This window comes from Dama dama, chromosome 18 (genome assembly GCF_033118175.1).
Source record: "Dama dama isolate Ldn47 chromosome 18, ASM3311817v1, whole genome shotgun sequence".
NCBI lineage: Eukaryota > Metazoa > Chordata > Mammalia > Artiodactyla > Cervidae > Dama > Dama dama.
The window spans coordinates 31,041,387-31,058,812 of record NC_083698.1 but is presented as its reverse complement, the minus strand read 5'-3'; the positions used below and the strand labels follow the sequence as shown (position 1 = coordinate 31,058,812).

The window sequence follows — 17,426 nt, the reverse complement described above, 5'->3', positions numbered from 1 at the left end:
TCTGTCAGTGGATATTAGGCCATTGTAAATAGTGCTGCAGTGAGCATTGGGGTGCATATATCTTTTGGAAGTATGATTTTCTCCAGATTTGTGCACAGAAGTGGAATTGCTGGGTCATATGGTAGTTCTATATTTAATTTTTTTAAGGAACCTCCATAGTGTTCTCCATAATAGTTGTACGAATTTATGTTCCTGCCAACAGTGCAGGAGGGTTCCTTTTTCTCCACACCCTCTCCAGCATTATTATTTGTATACTTTTGTTGTTGGCCATTCCGACTGGTATGAGGTTATCATTGTAGTTTTGATTTGCATTTCTCTAATAGTTAGTGATGTTAATCTTTTCATGTGCTTTTGGCCATCTGTATGTCATCTTTGGAGAAATGTCTGTTTAGATCTTCCTCCTATTTTTTGGTTGAGTTGTTTATATTTTTATATTGAGCTGCACCAGCTGTTTGTGTGTTTTGGAGATTAATCCCTTGTTGGTCTCTTTGAGGGTCTTTTGTATTTCCATGGAAATTGAAAACTTTCTTAGTTCTAGTTCTGTGAAAAAATACCACTGGTAATTTGATATGAATTGCTTTGAATCTCTAGATTGCTTTGAGTAGTATAATTATTTTGACAATATTTTCATTCTTCCAATCCAAGGACATAGTATATCTTCTGTCTGCTTGTTATCTTTGATTTCTTTCATTAGTGTTTCATAGTTTTATGACTACAGGTCTTTTGCCTCCTTACATAAGTTTATTCCTAGGTATTTTATTCTTTCAGATGTGACTACTGTCACATGGGATTGTTTCCTTATTTTTCTTTCTGATCTTTCATTGTTAGTGTATAGGAATGCAAGAGACTTGTTTACTAATTTTGTGCCCTGCAACTTTACCAGATTCATTGATGAGCTCTAGTAGTTTGGTGGTGTCTTTAGGGCTTTCTGTGTGTACTATCATGTCATCTACAGACAGTGACAGTTTTACTTCTCCTTTCCCAATTTGGATTCCTTTTATTTCATTTTCTGCTTTGATTGCCATGGCTAGGATATCCAAAATTATGTTGAATAAACATGGTGAGAGTAAACGTCCCTTGTCCTGTTCCTGATTTTTGAGGAAATGCTTTTATTTTTTCACCATTGAGAATGATGTTAACTGTGGGTTTTTTGTATATGACCTTCGTTTGTTGAGGTAGATTCCCTCTGTACTCACTCTCTAGAGAGGTGTTTTTTTTTTTTTTTTTTTTAACATAAATGGGTGTTGAATTTTGCAAAAAGGTTTTTTCTGCATCTATTGTGATGATCATGTGGTTTTTATTCTTCAGTTTGCTAATGGGGTGTATCACATTGATTAATTTGCATATATTGAAGAATCCTTATTTCCCTAGGATAAATCCCACTTGATCATGGTGTATGATCTTTTTAATGTATTGTTGGATTTGGTTTGCCTAGTACTTTGTTGAGGATTTTTGCATCTATGTTCATTAGTGATAATTGGCCTGCAATTTTCTTTTTTGTTGTATCTTTGTCTGGTTTTGGTCTCAGGGTGATGATGACCTCTTAAAATGACCTTGGGAGTGTTCTTTCCTCTGCAGTTTTTGTGAGGAGTTTCAGAAGGCTATTGCTATTGTTGCTTTCTTTTGATTTCCATTTGTATGAAATACCTTATTCTGTCCCCTCACTTTCAGTCTGCATGTGTTCCTAGATCTGAAGTGGGTCTCTTGTAGATAGCATATATATGGGTCTGAATGAATCCACTCAGGCAGTCTGTGTCTTTTGGGTGGAGCATTTAATCCATTTACCTTTAAAGTAAGTATGTATATGTATGTTCCTATTGCCGTTTCTTAATTATTTTGGATTTGTTTTTGGAGATCTTTTTTCTCTTCCTCTTTGTCTTGGCTTCTCTTCTGATTACATCCCATGGGCAGAGGATCCTGGTAGGCTACAGTCCACAGGGTCACAAGAGTTGATGACTTAGCAACTAAACCACCAGCACTTGTAAATTATGTATTGCTTTTCCCTTGCTGCCTTTAGTTTCTTTCTGCGTTTCATTTGTTCAGTTGGACTAACATGTGTCTTGGCGTGTTCCTCCTTGCCTTCATCCCGTATGGCACTCTCTGTACTTTCCCAGATGCGAGTCAGTGTTTCCTTTCTCATGTCAGGGAATTTTTCAGCTATAATCTCTAAAAATATTTTTCTCAGGCCCTTTCTCTCTCTTCTCTTTCAGGGACCCCTATAATGTAAATGTTGGTGTGTTTAATATCCCAGATATCTCAAAGGTTAGGTTTTACATTATAATCCTTAATCAGTGACTATAAAAATAGTAAGAGATCTAGAAAAAAATCTAACAGCTAAATTAAATGGAATGCTGAAAATATTCAAATTATGCAAAAGAAGGCAGGCGGAAAAAAAGGCTAAGAGAAAACAGTCAACTGGTAGAACTAAATCCAATTGTATTATTAATTGCATTAAATATAAATGACCTAGGCACACCAATTAAAAGAGATCATTTGGGGGAAAATACTCAACATATAAAATTTTTAAAAACTTTAGTAATATAGATAGTTTAAAAATAAAAGATATAAAAAGATATTCCATGCAGAAACTAATTGAAGGAAAGTTGGAGTGACTGTATTAATATCAGATAATGTGAATTCCAGAACAATGAAAATTGATGTGATTGAATGTGGACATTTACATAATAAAAAGAGAGCCTGTTTGTCTAGAAGACATAAAAAATCCTAAGATACATACAGTTAACAGGGCTTCAAAAAGCAAAAGCTGATGGAACTGACCAGAGAATTAAAGATAGAAAAATCTACAGGTAGGGACTTTCCTGCTGCTGTAGTGGTTAAGACTCCATACTCCCATTGCAGGGGGCATGGGTTTGATCCCTGGCCAGGAAAGTGATGTCTCACATGCCTCACAATGTGGCAAAAAAAAAAAAGAAATCTACACTTGTACTTATCAACTACAGTGTCCCTGTGTGGATTCTCAGTTGTTCATTTGTGTTTGACTCTTTGTGACCCCATGGACCATAGCCCGCCAGGCTCCTCTGTCCGTGGAATTCTCCAGGCAAGAATACTGGGGTGGGTTGCATTTCCTACTCCAGGGGATCTTCCCGACCCAGGGACTGAAACTTCATCTTTTGAGTCTAGCTTTGGCAGGTGGATTCTTTACCAACTGTACCATCTGGGAAGCCCCATCGACTACAGCTCTTATAATAACCAGTAGGTCAGATAGACAGAATATCAGTAATAGAGAAGATCTGAACAGCATAACATAACAGCAATAATATAAAACAGCATAAAAATATTACAGCATATAAAGAATAAAAAATAAAACAGCATGTAAAAATATTATAACAGCAATAATATAGAAGACCTAAACCAACTGACTTAATTGACATTTATGAAACAGTCCACCCAACAGCAGTAGGTTGTATGTTCTTTTCAAGGGCAAATGGAACATTCAAAAAGATCTTATTCTGAGCCATAACACAAACCTTAACAAATTTAGAAGAATTAAAATCATACACAGTATGTTCTCTGACCCTAACAAAATTAAACTAGAAGTTAAGAACAGAAGGATCTGAAAAATCACCAACTATTATGGAATTTTTAAAAAATCATAAGTAATTCATATTTCAAAGAGGAAGTCTCAAGGACACTTAGAAGGTATTTTGAACTGAATGAAAAATTACATGCATCATACCATTTATGGAATGAAGTTAAAGCAGTGTTAAAGGGATATTTAAGGCATTAATTAAGGAAGCTTGTATTAGAAAAGAAGAAAGTTTTAAAGCCAATAGTTCAATATCCCACCTGAAGAAACTAAAAAAACAAGAGAAAATGAAACCCAAAGCAAATGGAAAGATCAAAATAATAAAGATAAAGGCAGAAATTGATGAAATTGAAAGCCTAAAAACAATAAATAAAACCAATCACATGAAAGGCTAGTTGTTTTAAAACATTAATACATTTTAATTTGATTAACTCTTGGTCCAGAGTGAGCAAGAAGAGGAGAAGACATAAACTACCAATATCTGGAGTGAAAGTGGGCATATCATTATAGATCCCACATTCAAAGGATAAGTAAATACTATGAACCACTCTTAACATAAATTTGACAGCATGGATGAAATGGATCAATTTCTTCAAAGACAAATCCTAACAAGACTTAACAGAGAAATAGATAACTTGCCTAGCCCTGCATCTGTTAAAGAGATTGAATAAGTAGTTGAAAACCTTCCAACAAATGAAACCAATGCTGTCTTTTATAAGGGCCCTAACTCCATTCATGAGGGCTTATGATGTGATAACCTCCCCAGAGCCCCACTTTCAAACACCGTCACACTGGGGATCAGGTTTCCGTGTTGGAGAGACGCAAACATTCAGTGTGTAGCAGGGATCTGCAGAAGTCTGCAGCAGGGATTCTCAGCCTTAGGATTAGTGACATTGTGGACCTGATAATTCTCTAAAACTCAATATTGTTAAGATGTCAGTTCTCGCTACATTGACTATAGATCCAGTGTCCTCTCAAAATGTTAGCAGGCTTTTTTTGTAGATATTAAACTGACTCTGTAAATGGCTAGACTAGGTAACTAGAATAGGCAGAACAGTTTCACAAGGGAAGAACAAAGTTGGATGCTCAAAGTCTCTGATTTTGAGAACTTTCAGGAAATAGTGATTAAAGGGTGTGTTATTGGTAAATTACAATTTCAATTAAATATTAAAGTAAATTAAATATTAGGACTTCCCTGTAACTCAAATGGTAAAGAAGCTGCCTGCAATGCAGGAGACCTGGATTCAGTCTGTGGGTCAGGAAGATCCTCTGGAAAAGGGAATGACAATCCACTCCTGTATTCTTCCTTGGAGAATCCCATAGACAGAGAAGCCTAGAGGGCTACAGTTCATGGGGTGGCAAGGAGTCAGACACTACTGAGCAACTAACACTTATGTACTTACACTTACTTATTGGTAAAAGCCTTTGTATATACATAAATATATAAGTTGCTAAGTCATGTCCAACTCTTTGCAATTCCATGAACTGGCTCCTCTGTGCATCGGATTTCCCAAGGCAAGAATTCTAGAGTGGGTTGCTATTCCCTTCTCAGGGGATCTTCCCAACCCAGTGATCAAACCTGGGTCTCTGGCTTGGCAGACAGATTGTTTACCAGTGAGCCACCTGGGAAGTAGAATGGACTAGAGTCCAGAAATAGAGGCACACAGATATGCTTGATTGGTTTTTTACTAAGATAAAAAGGCATTTCACTGGTGAATTGGTCATCTTTTCCAAAAAATGGTGCTAGAACAATGGGATTCAGCTCAGTTCAGTCACTCAGTTGTGTCCGACTCTTTGCCACCCCATGGACTGCAGCACACCAGGCTTCCCTGTCCCATCACCAACTCCCAGAGCTTGCTCAAACTCATGTCCATTGAGTCGGTGATGCCATCTCATCCTCTTATCATCCCCTTCTCCTCCTGTCTTCAATCTTTCCCAGCATCAGGGTCTTTTCGAATGAGTCAGTTCTTCACATCAGGTGGCCAAAGTATTGGAGTTTTAGCTTCAGCATCAGTTCTTCCAAGGAATATTCAGGACTAATTTCCTTTAGGGTTGACAGGTTTGATCTCCTTGCAGTCCAAGGGACTCTCAAGAGTCTTCTCCAACACCACAGTTCAAAAGCATCAATTCTTCAGCACTCAGCTTTCTTTGTGCTCCAACTCTCACATCCATACATGACTACTGGAAAAACCACAGCTCTGACTAGATGGACCTTTGTTGGCAAAGTAATGCCTGCTTTTTAATATGGTGTCTAGGTTGGTCATAGCTTTTCTTTCAAGGAACAAGCGTCTTTTAATTTCACGGCTGCAGTCACCATCTGCAGTAATTTTGGAGCCCCCAAAATAAAGTCTGTCATGTTTCCATCGTTTCCCCATCTGTTTGCTGTGAAGTGATGGGACTGGATGACATAATCTTCATATTTTGAATGTTGAGTTTTAAGCCAACTTTTTCACTCTCCTCTTTCACTTTCATCAAGAGGTTTTTTAGTTTTTCTTCACTTGCTGTCATAAGGGTGGTATCATCTGCATATCTGAGGTTATTGATACTTCTCCCAGCAATCTTGATTCCAGCTTGTGCTTTATCCAGCCTGGCATTTCGCATGATATTCTCTGCATATAAATTAAATAAGCAGGGTGATAATATACAGCCTTGATGTACTCCTTTCCCGATTTGGAACTAGTCTGTTGTTCCATGTCCAGTTCTAACTGTTGCTTCTTGACCTGCATACAGATTTCTCAGGCAGGTCAAATTGTCTGGTATTCCTATCTCTTGAAGAATTTTCCATAGTTGGTTGTGATCCACACAGTTAAAGGCTTTGGCATAGTCAATAAAGCAGAAATAGATGCTTTTCTGGAACTCTCTTGCTTTTTATGTGATCCAGTGGATGTTGGCGATTTGATCTCTGGCTCCTCTGTCTTTTCTAAATCCAGCGTGAATATCTGGAAGTTCACAGTTCACGTACTGTTGAAGCCTGGCTTGGAGAATTTTGAGCATTACTTTAATAGCATATGAGATGAGTGCAATGGTTCTGTAGTTTGAGCATTCTTTGGCATTGCCTTTCTTTGGGATTGGAATGAAAAATGACCTTTTCCAGTCCTGTGGCCACTGTTGAGTTTTCCAAATTTGCTGACATATTGAGTGCACACTTTCACAGCATCTTTCAGGATTTGAAATAGCTCAACCGGAATTCCATCACCTCCACTAGCTTTGTTCATAGTGATGCTTCCTAAGGCCCACTTGACTTCACATTCCAGGATGTCTGGCTCTAGGTGAGTGATCACACCATCGTGGTTATCTGGGTCATGTAGATCTTTTTTGTATAGTTCTTCTGTGTATTCTTGCTACCTCTTCTTAATATCTTCTCCCTCTGTTAGGTCCATACCATTTCTGTCCTTTACTGTGCCCATCTTTGAATGAAATGTTCCCTTGGTGTCTCTGATTTTCTTGAAGAGATCTCTAGTCTTTTCCATTCTATTGTTTTCCTCTATTTCTTTGCATTGATTGCTGAGGAAGGCTTTCTTATCTCTCCTTGCTATTCTTTGGAACTCTGCATTCAAATGGGTATATCTTTCCTTTTCTCTGCCTTTCACATCTCTTTTCTCAGCTATTTGTAAGCCCTCCTCAGACAACCATTTGCCTTTTTGCATTTTTTTTTCTTGAAGGTGGTCTTGATCACTGCCTCCTATACAGTATCACAAACCTCCATCCATATTTCTATATGCAAAAAGTGAACTTTGAGTTCTCCCTCACACCACATACAAGAATTAATTCAAAATGGATCATAGACTAAATGTAAAACCATAAAAATATAAAACATCTTTGTTATGTTTAATTAGGCAAACATTTTAGGTAAAGCAACAGAAGTGTAATCCATGAAGCAAAAAATAGTGATGTGTAGACCTCAGCAAAATTACTCACTTTTGTCCTCCTAAAGACATTCTTAACAGAATAACACAAGCCATAGGCTGGCAGAAAATAGTTGCTAACCACATGTTTGACAAAGGGCTTGTTTCCAAAATATGCTAAGAACTATGAAAATGTAATAATTTGAAAACATCTAACCCAATTTAATAATGGGCAAAAGATTTGAATAGACCCTTCACCAATGAAAATACGCAAAAGGCATGTAAAACACATGCAAACATGTTCAGTATCATTAGTTACTTGGGTGTGCGATTAAAACCACAGGCACTACTGTACTCTATACCCATTTCTAGTAGGGATGTGGGGAATTTGAAATATTGATGTATTGCCAGTGGGAATGCAAAATGGTTTCCCAGAAGCTAATTCCTTTACTCAAGAGAAATGGAAATTTATCTTTAAACAAAGATCTATTTATAACAGCTGTATTCATAATCACTAAAAACTAAAAACAGCCCAAATGTCCTTCATGTGATGACTAATTAAACCAACACAGTCCATACAAACTGAGAAAAAAAGGGGAAAAACATCTTCTCTGTACACAACAACCTTTATGAATCTCAGATGTATTATGCTAAGTGAGAGAAGTGAGACTCTGAAGGTCAGATACTGTATGCTTCCATCTGTATGACATTCTAGAAAAGACCAGACTGTCGTGTCAGAGAAGTTTAGTGGTTATCAGGGGTTAGTGATTAGAGATGTTGATGTTCATAATGTCAGCATGAAGGAGGTTTTTTGGATCATAGAACTATTATGTATCTTGTGATCATGGTTACATAATTAATTGCTTGCATTTAAAAAATGCACAGAACTAGGCTTGCCAGGTGGTGCTAGTGGTAAAGAATCCACCTTCCAATGCAGAAGATGCAAGAAATATAGGTTCTATCCTGGAGTAGGAAATAGCACCCCACCCCAGTATTCTTGCCTGGAAAATTCATGGGCAAGGGAGCCTGGCAGGCTACAGTCCATGAGGTCACAAGCAGTCAGACACAACTGAGAGACTGAGCACTCTGATACCAACAGCAAACTTACTGTACATTAAAATATATATTTATAACTTCCTCAAGTTCTATCAGTTCCCATTAAAACATTTTAAAATGGCAGAGACCTCACTGTTTCATTGTAATACTTAAAATTACCACTCCTTGATTCTTGGTTACCTTAGGGAGTTAGTAAGTTTCCTAACATAGCAGAAAGAAACCCCAAGGAAGATAGCCATCACCCCTTCACATTTTTCTTGGCTAAATGTAAGTCTTTATTTTTCCTCTGTTTTTGCAACAAGTCATAGTGTGAGTTCCCTATACTTTTCCTGGAGCATATGCTTTAAACTTGACATTGCACATATGCCTTCCTCTTTTTTCTTTTTCCCCCCTAATCTTCACACACACACACACACACACACACACACACACCCTATTTATACCATTCATTCTCTTATTTAAGAATCCATATAGATCCTTTGCGACCGTATGGGAACCAAAGATTAATAAGGCATGCTTTCGCCTGAAATCAGTTCTGGAGGGCAAAGGGAAGGTACATTAACAAACGATGTAGATGAGTGTCGTTGAGTCATAGTAGAAGTATTAACAAGCGTGATGTAGCACAAAAGAGTGAATAATCCTTTCTGCCGTATTGGGTCAGAGAGGGGTCCACACAAGAAAGACATAAAAGTGCCTCAAATAAAGCTTAAAATTTCATTTTTAAAATGTCATCTGTGACTTTGACTGTGGTAGTGTATTGTAGACTGGACAGTTTAAGAAAAATATGAAATTTACTGGTAAAGTGGTCAGAAACAATCTTGAAAAAACATCTTGAAAACTTCAACTAGGTGATATGGGGATGGGATACAGTGGTGAATTTTGTAAAGGATATATGAAAAATAACTGATTAAAATGAAAAAGCTCTGAGTATCATAGAGGATTAAAGCCTATCAGTGAATTAATTAAAGAAAAAAGGAACAAATATAATGAGATACTATTGATATATCAAATGGCAAAATATAGTAAGATACTGTTGATGTATGAAATTTCCTACGAGTTAATCTGCTAATTAAACTTCCTCACATTGGGCTTGCTGACTCACTTTGAGTTTAGATTTTGCCTCAGTTCCCAGCATTGTTCCCTAGTTACACTGTGCACAGAGAATCCTCTTTCTGTTTTTGAATTGCTGTGTTCTAGCCTTATTGGTGTTCTCCTTTTTCTTGAGGAACCAGACACTGCTATCATAGAGCACCACTGCACATCTCTATCTGAATGGTTAACTCCCCATCCGTTTCAAAACTGTTCGTTGAAGCTTAAACCCTTCCTAAATTAGAACCCACCTCACCTCCTTTCACCTGAAGCATTCCCGACCTCTTTTCCCTGTCCTGCTTATTTTTTAAAGTCTTATGACATATGTGATTTACTCATTATGATGATTGTTTATTGTATTCCTTTACCTCTGCTAAAGTGTAAGTTTCGATAGGCTAAATATCTTTGTTCATTGACGTCGCCTAGATTTCTGGAACAGTGCTTGAGATATGGTAGGCACATAGTGAATATTTGCTGGAAAACAGAACTCTTGAGAAATTTCCAGTTCTTGATCCCCTGAGTACTAATCTCTGGGCTGGTTTTTTGTGGCTTTTTTTTTGGTTTGTTTTTTTTCTCTGATAGCATCTGGATTCAGACTCTTAAAATAAGGTAGAATGTCTGTGACTTGACATTTTAGAATTTCTGCAATCCAGTTGAACTGTTATGATACCTCAGCATTGTTCAGGAACATTGGCTTGAACCTCAAAGCTCTTTCTGACTTAAATAATAAAATAGTTACCTCCCCATGAGGCCACCTTTTGAAGTGTGGTGTAAACACTGTTAGAAACAATGGTAAAGATAAACCTTTCCATTTGGCTCTTGAATTTTCTTTGTTCATTTTTGAATGTTCTCCAACTTTTGATTCTTAGTTCACACATAAAATGAGACTTGAATTGTTTCTGCAGTAACATTTGAACACAACTCACCCAATAAAACTCACCTACTCAGGCCAAAAAAACATGATACAATAGAAAAGAAAGTGGCTCTGAAGGTTGCCAAAGTTTGGCTTTTAGACAATGGACAAGGCCACTGTGTTCTTGGAATGTACTTCCATTATATACTTGGAAATGTAGGAAACCTTCAGCAGATTTTGTATCTCAGAAAATCATAATATTCAAACATTCTTGAAACATCCAGGGTTTTATGTAGATGGTTATTTTCGTAGTGTCTTAAATTGTATGTTTTAGTTGCTAAGTCGTATCCTGCTCTTGCGACTCCATGGACTGTAGCCTGCCAGGCTCCTCTGTCCATGGGATTTCCCAGGCAAGAATACTGGAGTGGGTTGCCATTTCCTTCTCCAGGGGATCTTCCTGACCCAGGGTTTGAACCTGCATTGACAGGCAGATTCTTTACCACTGAGCCATGGGGGAAGCCTCTTCAATTGTATAGGAAATAAAATTAACCTCTATGTAGTATAGTCAATTTAAAGTTCAAGTAGTAAATAAGCAGCTGTGTAGATTCTAAAAACAGAGAACTTCAGTTTGTAAGGCAAGTATGGTTAAAAAAATGTAACTGGAAACATTGAAGTATCACTCAAGTTTCCCATTCTTCATATATCTTTTCTGATTAAAATCATATTCCTATACTTTTATGTATTCCTAAGCTTATAACCCTTAATCATTTCTTGTTTTTCTGATGCCTTTTGAGAAACCTCTTTCTTCATTTTAAGATTTTATCCCATAAAGGCCATTGGACTATTTGACTTTGTTTATATTCTTGTTAATGTTCTGCTATGTTTTTCAAAAAAGGAAAGAAAGGAGGAAAATGATAAAGCTCTAGCACGATTCCTTCATTTAGCCCCTTTCTGTATATTATACTTTCATCTTCTTGGACCATCAGTTGTTTTCTGCCTTCCCTTTCACTGCTACTCCATGTAAAAATGACGAGGGGTTCACATATAAAACCATAGAAGTATTAATAAAACCTTCCAGAAATCCCAGATATAACTGCAGCTAGCAACTTTCTGTATATCTATCACATCTGAATATGTATACATAGACAGTATGTGTATTTTCTTTGTTATGACCTGTGTTTGGCCGTTAGTCATACTCTATTTTTCTGTTTCATTTTGTCCTGTTAGCATTTTAAGACTTGAGATTAAATTCATATAACAAAGTTCACTGTTTTAACCATTGTAAAGTGTACAATATGCTGGGTTCCAGTATACGCACAGTGGTGTGTGACTCTCACTGCTCTCAGTTCTCGGAGATTTTCATTATGTTACAGGAGAACCTCTGTGTCCACTGAGCAGTCACTTCCTTTTCTCTCCCCGCCCCCACCCGCCCCATTTCCTGGAAACCACTAATACACTTTTGGTCCTTATGGATTTACTTCTGAACATTTCATGTAAACGCAGTCGTAAATATGTGGCTTTTATGTTTGATTCTTCAATTTAGCGTCTTTTCAAGGCTAATCCTTGTACAGGTACCAGAGCTTCATTCCTTTTAATGGCTGAATAATGTTCCATTATGTAGATACACCACATTTTGTGTATTCATTAATCATTTAATGGACATTTAGATTGTTTCCATTTTTTTCTACAGCAACATTATAATAGTACTGTTATGAAAAGTCATGTACAGGTTTTTGAGCATCTATCTTCTATTCTCTTGTTTATATGTCCATTTCATTTTAAACAAATATATAATATTCAGTTGTATAAATGAACCATAATTAATGCCAGATTATGACTTTGTTTTGTGGAATGAATTTTTTAAGTTTGTCTAGAATAAAAAAGAATTAATTATGTACATTATGTGGAACTCATTATTTTATAGCCCATTTTGATCAATGGCTTTTTTCTCCCTTGATGTTAGTCTTCTTATATAATTATTATTGGTAGTTTATTATTTTATTCTTATGTTTCACTTGAAAGTTTATTTCTGTTTTGAAACTTCTGACTTATTTTTCTTGTCTTAGTTTCACATTGTATATGGTTTTTTGGTTTTTTTTTTTGCAATGCAAAATTATCCCACTCAAGGAGTGTTTAATAATGTGGATGCCAGGAATTACAAGCAATTTTCAAAAGCAAAGACTCACATTCATAAAACTTTATACAGCATTTGAACTAACAGATATTTATACTACTAGGATCAAATGGGCATCACTTTCATTCTTGTATCGTGATTTTATATATTACATTATTTATCACCATTCTCTGTCACTACACATATTTTTATCATACACTCGCACCATTCTCCTTAGATTTCTGATCTTTATCTTCATTCCTCCCATTATCCTTCTTAAGAACAGTGTGGATTTCATCCATTACTGTGGATAAGTTTCTGATTGTCTTATTCAGTTGGTTTTCAAATTGCAAATTCATGTTTTCTGAAATCTTTAAGTTTTCTTGTAACTGACTAAGGTCCTTTTTAACTTCTTTAAGTTCACCAGAGAGGTTTTTGTTAGAAAGCTCCAAATTTAATATGGTTTTTTCATCTTTATCTGTCTTTTCTTGTAGTAACTGCAGCTTCTGTTCCACTTCAGCTTGTACTTTTTCACTCTTTTCCAGTTTTTTCAAGAGGCTTCCTACATCAACCATTGCACCATTGTACACAATAAGACCAACATTTTCTTCTACATCCTTTGAGTCCTCTTTCACTATTGGTGTTGGAAGTAACAATCTGTTTCCTAGGATATCTTCCTGCAGTGCTTCAGATTCTTCATGGTTTTCTTCATCTTTTGAGGTGTCTTAATTTCCGGTAAAAGCAAGATTCACGGAGTACTACTTTATTAAGAAGCTTCTTTACTTGAGCCCGAGAAAGGTGTAGTCCAAGAGTATAAAATATTTCTTCCAAATCCTTTTCAAGAAGGTAACCACCATGGCTTTGATCAAAGTAAACAAATGCCATTAATAGATCTCTGTTAATCGTGATCATCTGAGTCTTCTCTTTTTCCTTATCTTTAGAGAGCCTCTCCTTGCAGTACCTGTTAATATCTCTTTTGTCATCTCGTTTGTTTTCTTCCTCATCTCGATCATCTTCTTCATACTCAGCTTCTCCTGCTTCCATTGGATCATATTCATCTTGATTATTATCTTCTTCAGTTTCATCATCATCTTTAGAATCATCTTTTCTTTTATCTTCTTTCTTCCTTTCATCCCTATCTTCTTTTTTATCTTTATCATCGCCTGATTTTCTCCGTTTGGGTTTTGGCTCATCGGTTTTATCATCTCTTTCTTCCTTTTTATCTTTTCTCTCATCTTTTTTGCTTTTCTTTTCCTTTTCTTTTTTATCCTCTTTCTCAGGAAGAGACAATAATGATTTGTATATTCTGACACCAAAACCTCTTTGAAGCATTTCATTGAAAAGCTCTGCAAGTAATGAAACCTCAAATGAATGTTGTTTATTATCCTCTAATCTGTAGTCCAAGAGTACACTCAAAGACATGATGCTACGATCAAACTTGCCACTTTTTGCAGCCCAGTTTGGATGTACAACGATAGCCGGCTCATCAGGCAAAATATACCTTCTTTCCCGACGCTGGCGTTCCAGTTCCTCTTGACGTTTTCTTTCTTCTTGCTCTTTATCATCTTCAGATTTCCTATCATCCTCCTCTTCCTCTTCTTTCTCAGATTTCTCTAATTCCTTTTGCTCTTCTTTTTGCTCTTCTACTTTAAGCTGTTTTGTCAGTCGGGCTATTAACTGGGATTTTAAGCCTTTGGAACTAAGAGCTCGACTTTCCAATTCTTTTCGGAGATCATTTACCTTCATTGTCTTTGGGTCAAGTTTAGACCAATGGATAGGAGTAGAAATTTCTTTAGCTTCACCATCATCCTTCTCTTCTTCATCCTGTTCTCCATCAGCCTCCTTGCGTTCACCCTGAAGCTTCTCGATCAGCTGCTGCTTGTATCCTCGGGAGAGGGTTTCCCACTCTGAGCGAGTGGGAAGGCAATGCCAAACATCCGGGAAAAATAAAACCATTGTCTCCACATGAGCTGGAACTGTACGCCCCTTGTGGGTCTCCTCAGGGTGATGGTAGCGAATCTCTGCAAAATGGTACCATTGTGTGCATACACTTAGATCAATGCCTGTCAGAGCCTTACAACAACGAATAGCAGTCTTAATCAACACACAAGGATCTTTTTCTGGGTCTGGTCCCTCCAACCAAGGAGACCATGGCCTCCAATGGCCATGGCTTCATCCTTGCCTTTCATGCCCACTAAAAACTTAACGAGTCTAGCAGGATGCTGAAATCCATCTCTAAGTTCTTGTGGGTCTTCAGCAAGAGCACATGACTTATGATACAAGTCTTCCATACTAGTGCTAGCCATCAGCATTACCTTTGCACTGTATAAATGGTCAGCATCTGGTGGATCAAGAATGGCCATATTTTTTTCTAAAGACTCTACTTCTCTGTGCATTAGATAGAAGTTGGAGTAATTTCCCAGCTGAGATGGTCTTGACAAAAGGGAAAGCATCCACCCATGTAAACTGAGCATCAAAAAAGTCACTAGGTATATATAAATTCTGATAACGGCGCCTTAGTTCCATCATGTCACAACTAGGACAATCTAAAGAAAACTTTGAAAACTGAACTGTGTAACATGGGACAACACGTCGGACTCTCCGAGGTGACCGTTCTCTCTCTCTCCGAGGAGATCTCTCGGGAACGTTTTCTCTGAGGAGATCTTTCTCTGGATCTACGTCTTTCTCACTCTCTTTGACGACTTTGGTCATCCTTTCTGTTGGGCACTTGATCCCCTCTGTCATTTCTTCCTGAAAATCTGGATGGTGGATCTAACCTTCGTGCTGGTTGTGGCTGTGAAACTATACGGACAGGAGGCTGCAGTAAACCAGCTTGCTGCTGTAGTAAAGGCTGCGGCTGAGTCTGAATAGTGGTGTAATAGAAGCCTCTGAAATCTGTGCCTGCAGCAGGGGCTGGGGCTGAGCCTGAACACCAAACGTTGTCTGTGGTGCAATTGGCTGAAATACGGCAGGAGGGGTCTTCAGTAAAGGTTGAGTTTGGGATTGATTCTGATTTGTTAGTGTTTGAATTCTTTGTGCATTGCATTTAAAAGGCATATTGGGATTATATGTAGCTTCAGCCAGTACTCTGTCACCCACTTGGGGGGTTTTCCCTTTGACAGCACTAAGCTGAAAGAATACATCTTCATCCACAAATCCAAATGTATCGTGTAGTTTTGTGACCGCCCCTGTAAAAACACACTGTTTCTGAGGTTGTGTTTGTTGCTGACTGGACCTTGGTGTTGGATATGATGCAGTTATCTGAGCTGCAGGTTGAGGAGTTGACAAGCTCAGGCTTGTAGGGAGTCCAACAGCTGGCTGTGTTAGAGGCTGCTGAGGTTGCTGTAACTGTTGCTGCGCACTATACAAGGCCTGCTGAGGTTGTGAATATTGCTGGTGCAACGCAGCTGCTACAGCTGCGGCTTGCTGCAGTGCTGCAGTCTGAGTTAACTGATAGTTTGCTGGGGTTTGTGCAGTAAGGCCTGCTGCTGCCAGGGCAGTTTGCTGTGTATAAATGGTAGGAGATGCTCCAAGGAGAGATGGCTGCTGAACACCCAATGCAGCTGGCTGAGATACCGCAGTGGCTGTAAACTGAGTAGCCCATGGCGGATTCTTCTGTCCTCCAAACTGAGCCATGACAAAAGGGGAGAGGGGGGCCTTTGCTTGTTTGTCTTCTACAGCAGCGATCTTCACCTGAATCTGCTCCCGGTTAACACCGAAGCCATTTCAAACCCCTGTATATGGTTTTGAATGTTTAAAATTCCGAAACACACATACAAGTGGCCACATCCTTGGTGATTTGCTCCTGTTTGAAGCTGTGTGATTGTTATACTACTCGTAATTAGTGTTATTTGTTGTAGGCGTTTTTAGGTGAAGAGCAAGAAAGATATCTCAAGTTTTTATATTTATTTGGAGATAGGAACAAAACAGTTTTTATATTTTAGAACCAAACCATAATTTTCAAGGAATTTTTAATCTTCACATTTTGTTATTTACAGAAGGAGAGGTTTATTAATGGTTTTAAACCTGGTTACCCCTGGAGAGTTTTTCAAGTTTATTTTTTGTGAACCTCCCTTCAAAAGTCCTTCAAATTAAAGAATTACAATTTAGAGTTGGGTTCTGAGAAGGGAGTACTACATGGAGGAAAGCATTATGAAAAGACTTATTAAATAATAGCTACTATTGATGGAGTTGCCTAGGATATTTTGTGCTGTTGTTTTTTTTAAATATATGATAGAGTTTAAAAAGTTTGTGATTCTATTAGGTAATCCAGTTCTTGGAGTTAGCAGGAAATGATGGTTTCTGATGGTAATTCATGTTTGTGTTTATTTACCTGTGTCTGTAGCCCTTTGAGTCTGCCAAAAACATAATAGGACATTCCCAGTTTGATCTTATGATTTTTGCAAATTAGCATAGAGTTACTTACAGTACTTGTAATTATCAAATCGTATTTTGTTTCTTTTCAGTAATGGAAAGTTTTTTCTTGGTAAAATTTTTGTTACATAACTTCAACAGTTTAGATCACTTAATGCTCAAATATTGCTCATTTAAAGGAAGTAAATATTTCTCATATTATAGAACAGGGAAAAGGTTGCACAATTTAATGGACTTTCATTCATTTTTGGAGAGCATAATTTCAGTTCCTATATTTTTCTGATTTTCTCATTTCAATGGGTTGTTCATGCATATGATCTAATATTTTTATTTGGTTAAAATTCTTCCTATATTCTTTTTCTTTAAAGTCACTATGACTTTTCAAATGGAAAGTATTTGCATGATTTTGGTGCTCAGTTTTTAAAAATTGTTGAATCAAATAACCAGGTACTGTTTCTAATGTACCTACATTTACCTGTAAATGGCATTTTAAAGCAAAATTTAAGAAGTTTAAGATAGGAAAAAGTAAAAAAAAAAAAAAAAAAAAAA

At 37.2% G+C, this 17,426-nt stretch overlaps 2 protein-coding genes across 9 annotated transcripts in view; one reads left to right on the top strand and one right to left on the bottom strand.

Annotated features, from left to right (window-relative positions):
• LOC133072158 (phosphatidylcholine translocator ABCB4-like) overlaps positions 1-17,426 on the top strand; it is a 118,442-nt gene that overhangs the window by 31,922 nt on the left and 69,094 nt on the right. The gene's annotated exons all lie outside the window — the stretch shown is intronic.
• Positions 12,545-16,151, bottom strand: LOC133072157 (cell division cycle and apoptosis regulator protein 1-like). The gene is given in 6 exon segments (XM_061165107.1): positions 12,545-13,229; positions 13,231-14,656; positions 14,659-14,944; positions 14,946-15,144; positions 15,146-15,371; positions 15,374-16,151. Coding segments are annotated over 6 exon segments (3,417 nt in total). The 5' UTR covers positions 16,140-16,151; the 3' UTR covers positions 12,545-12,715.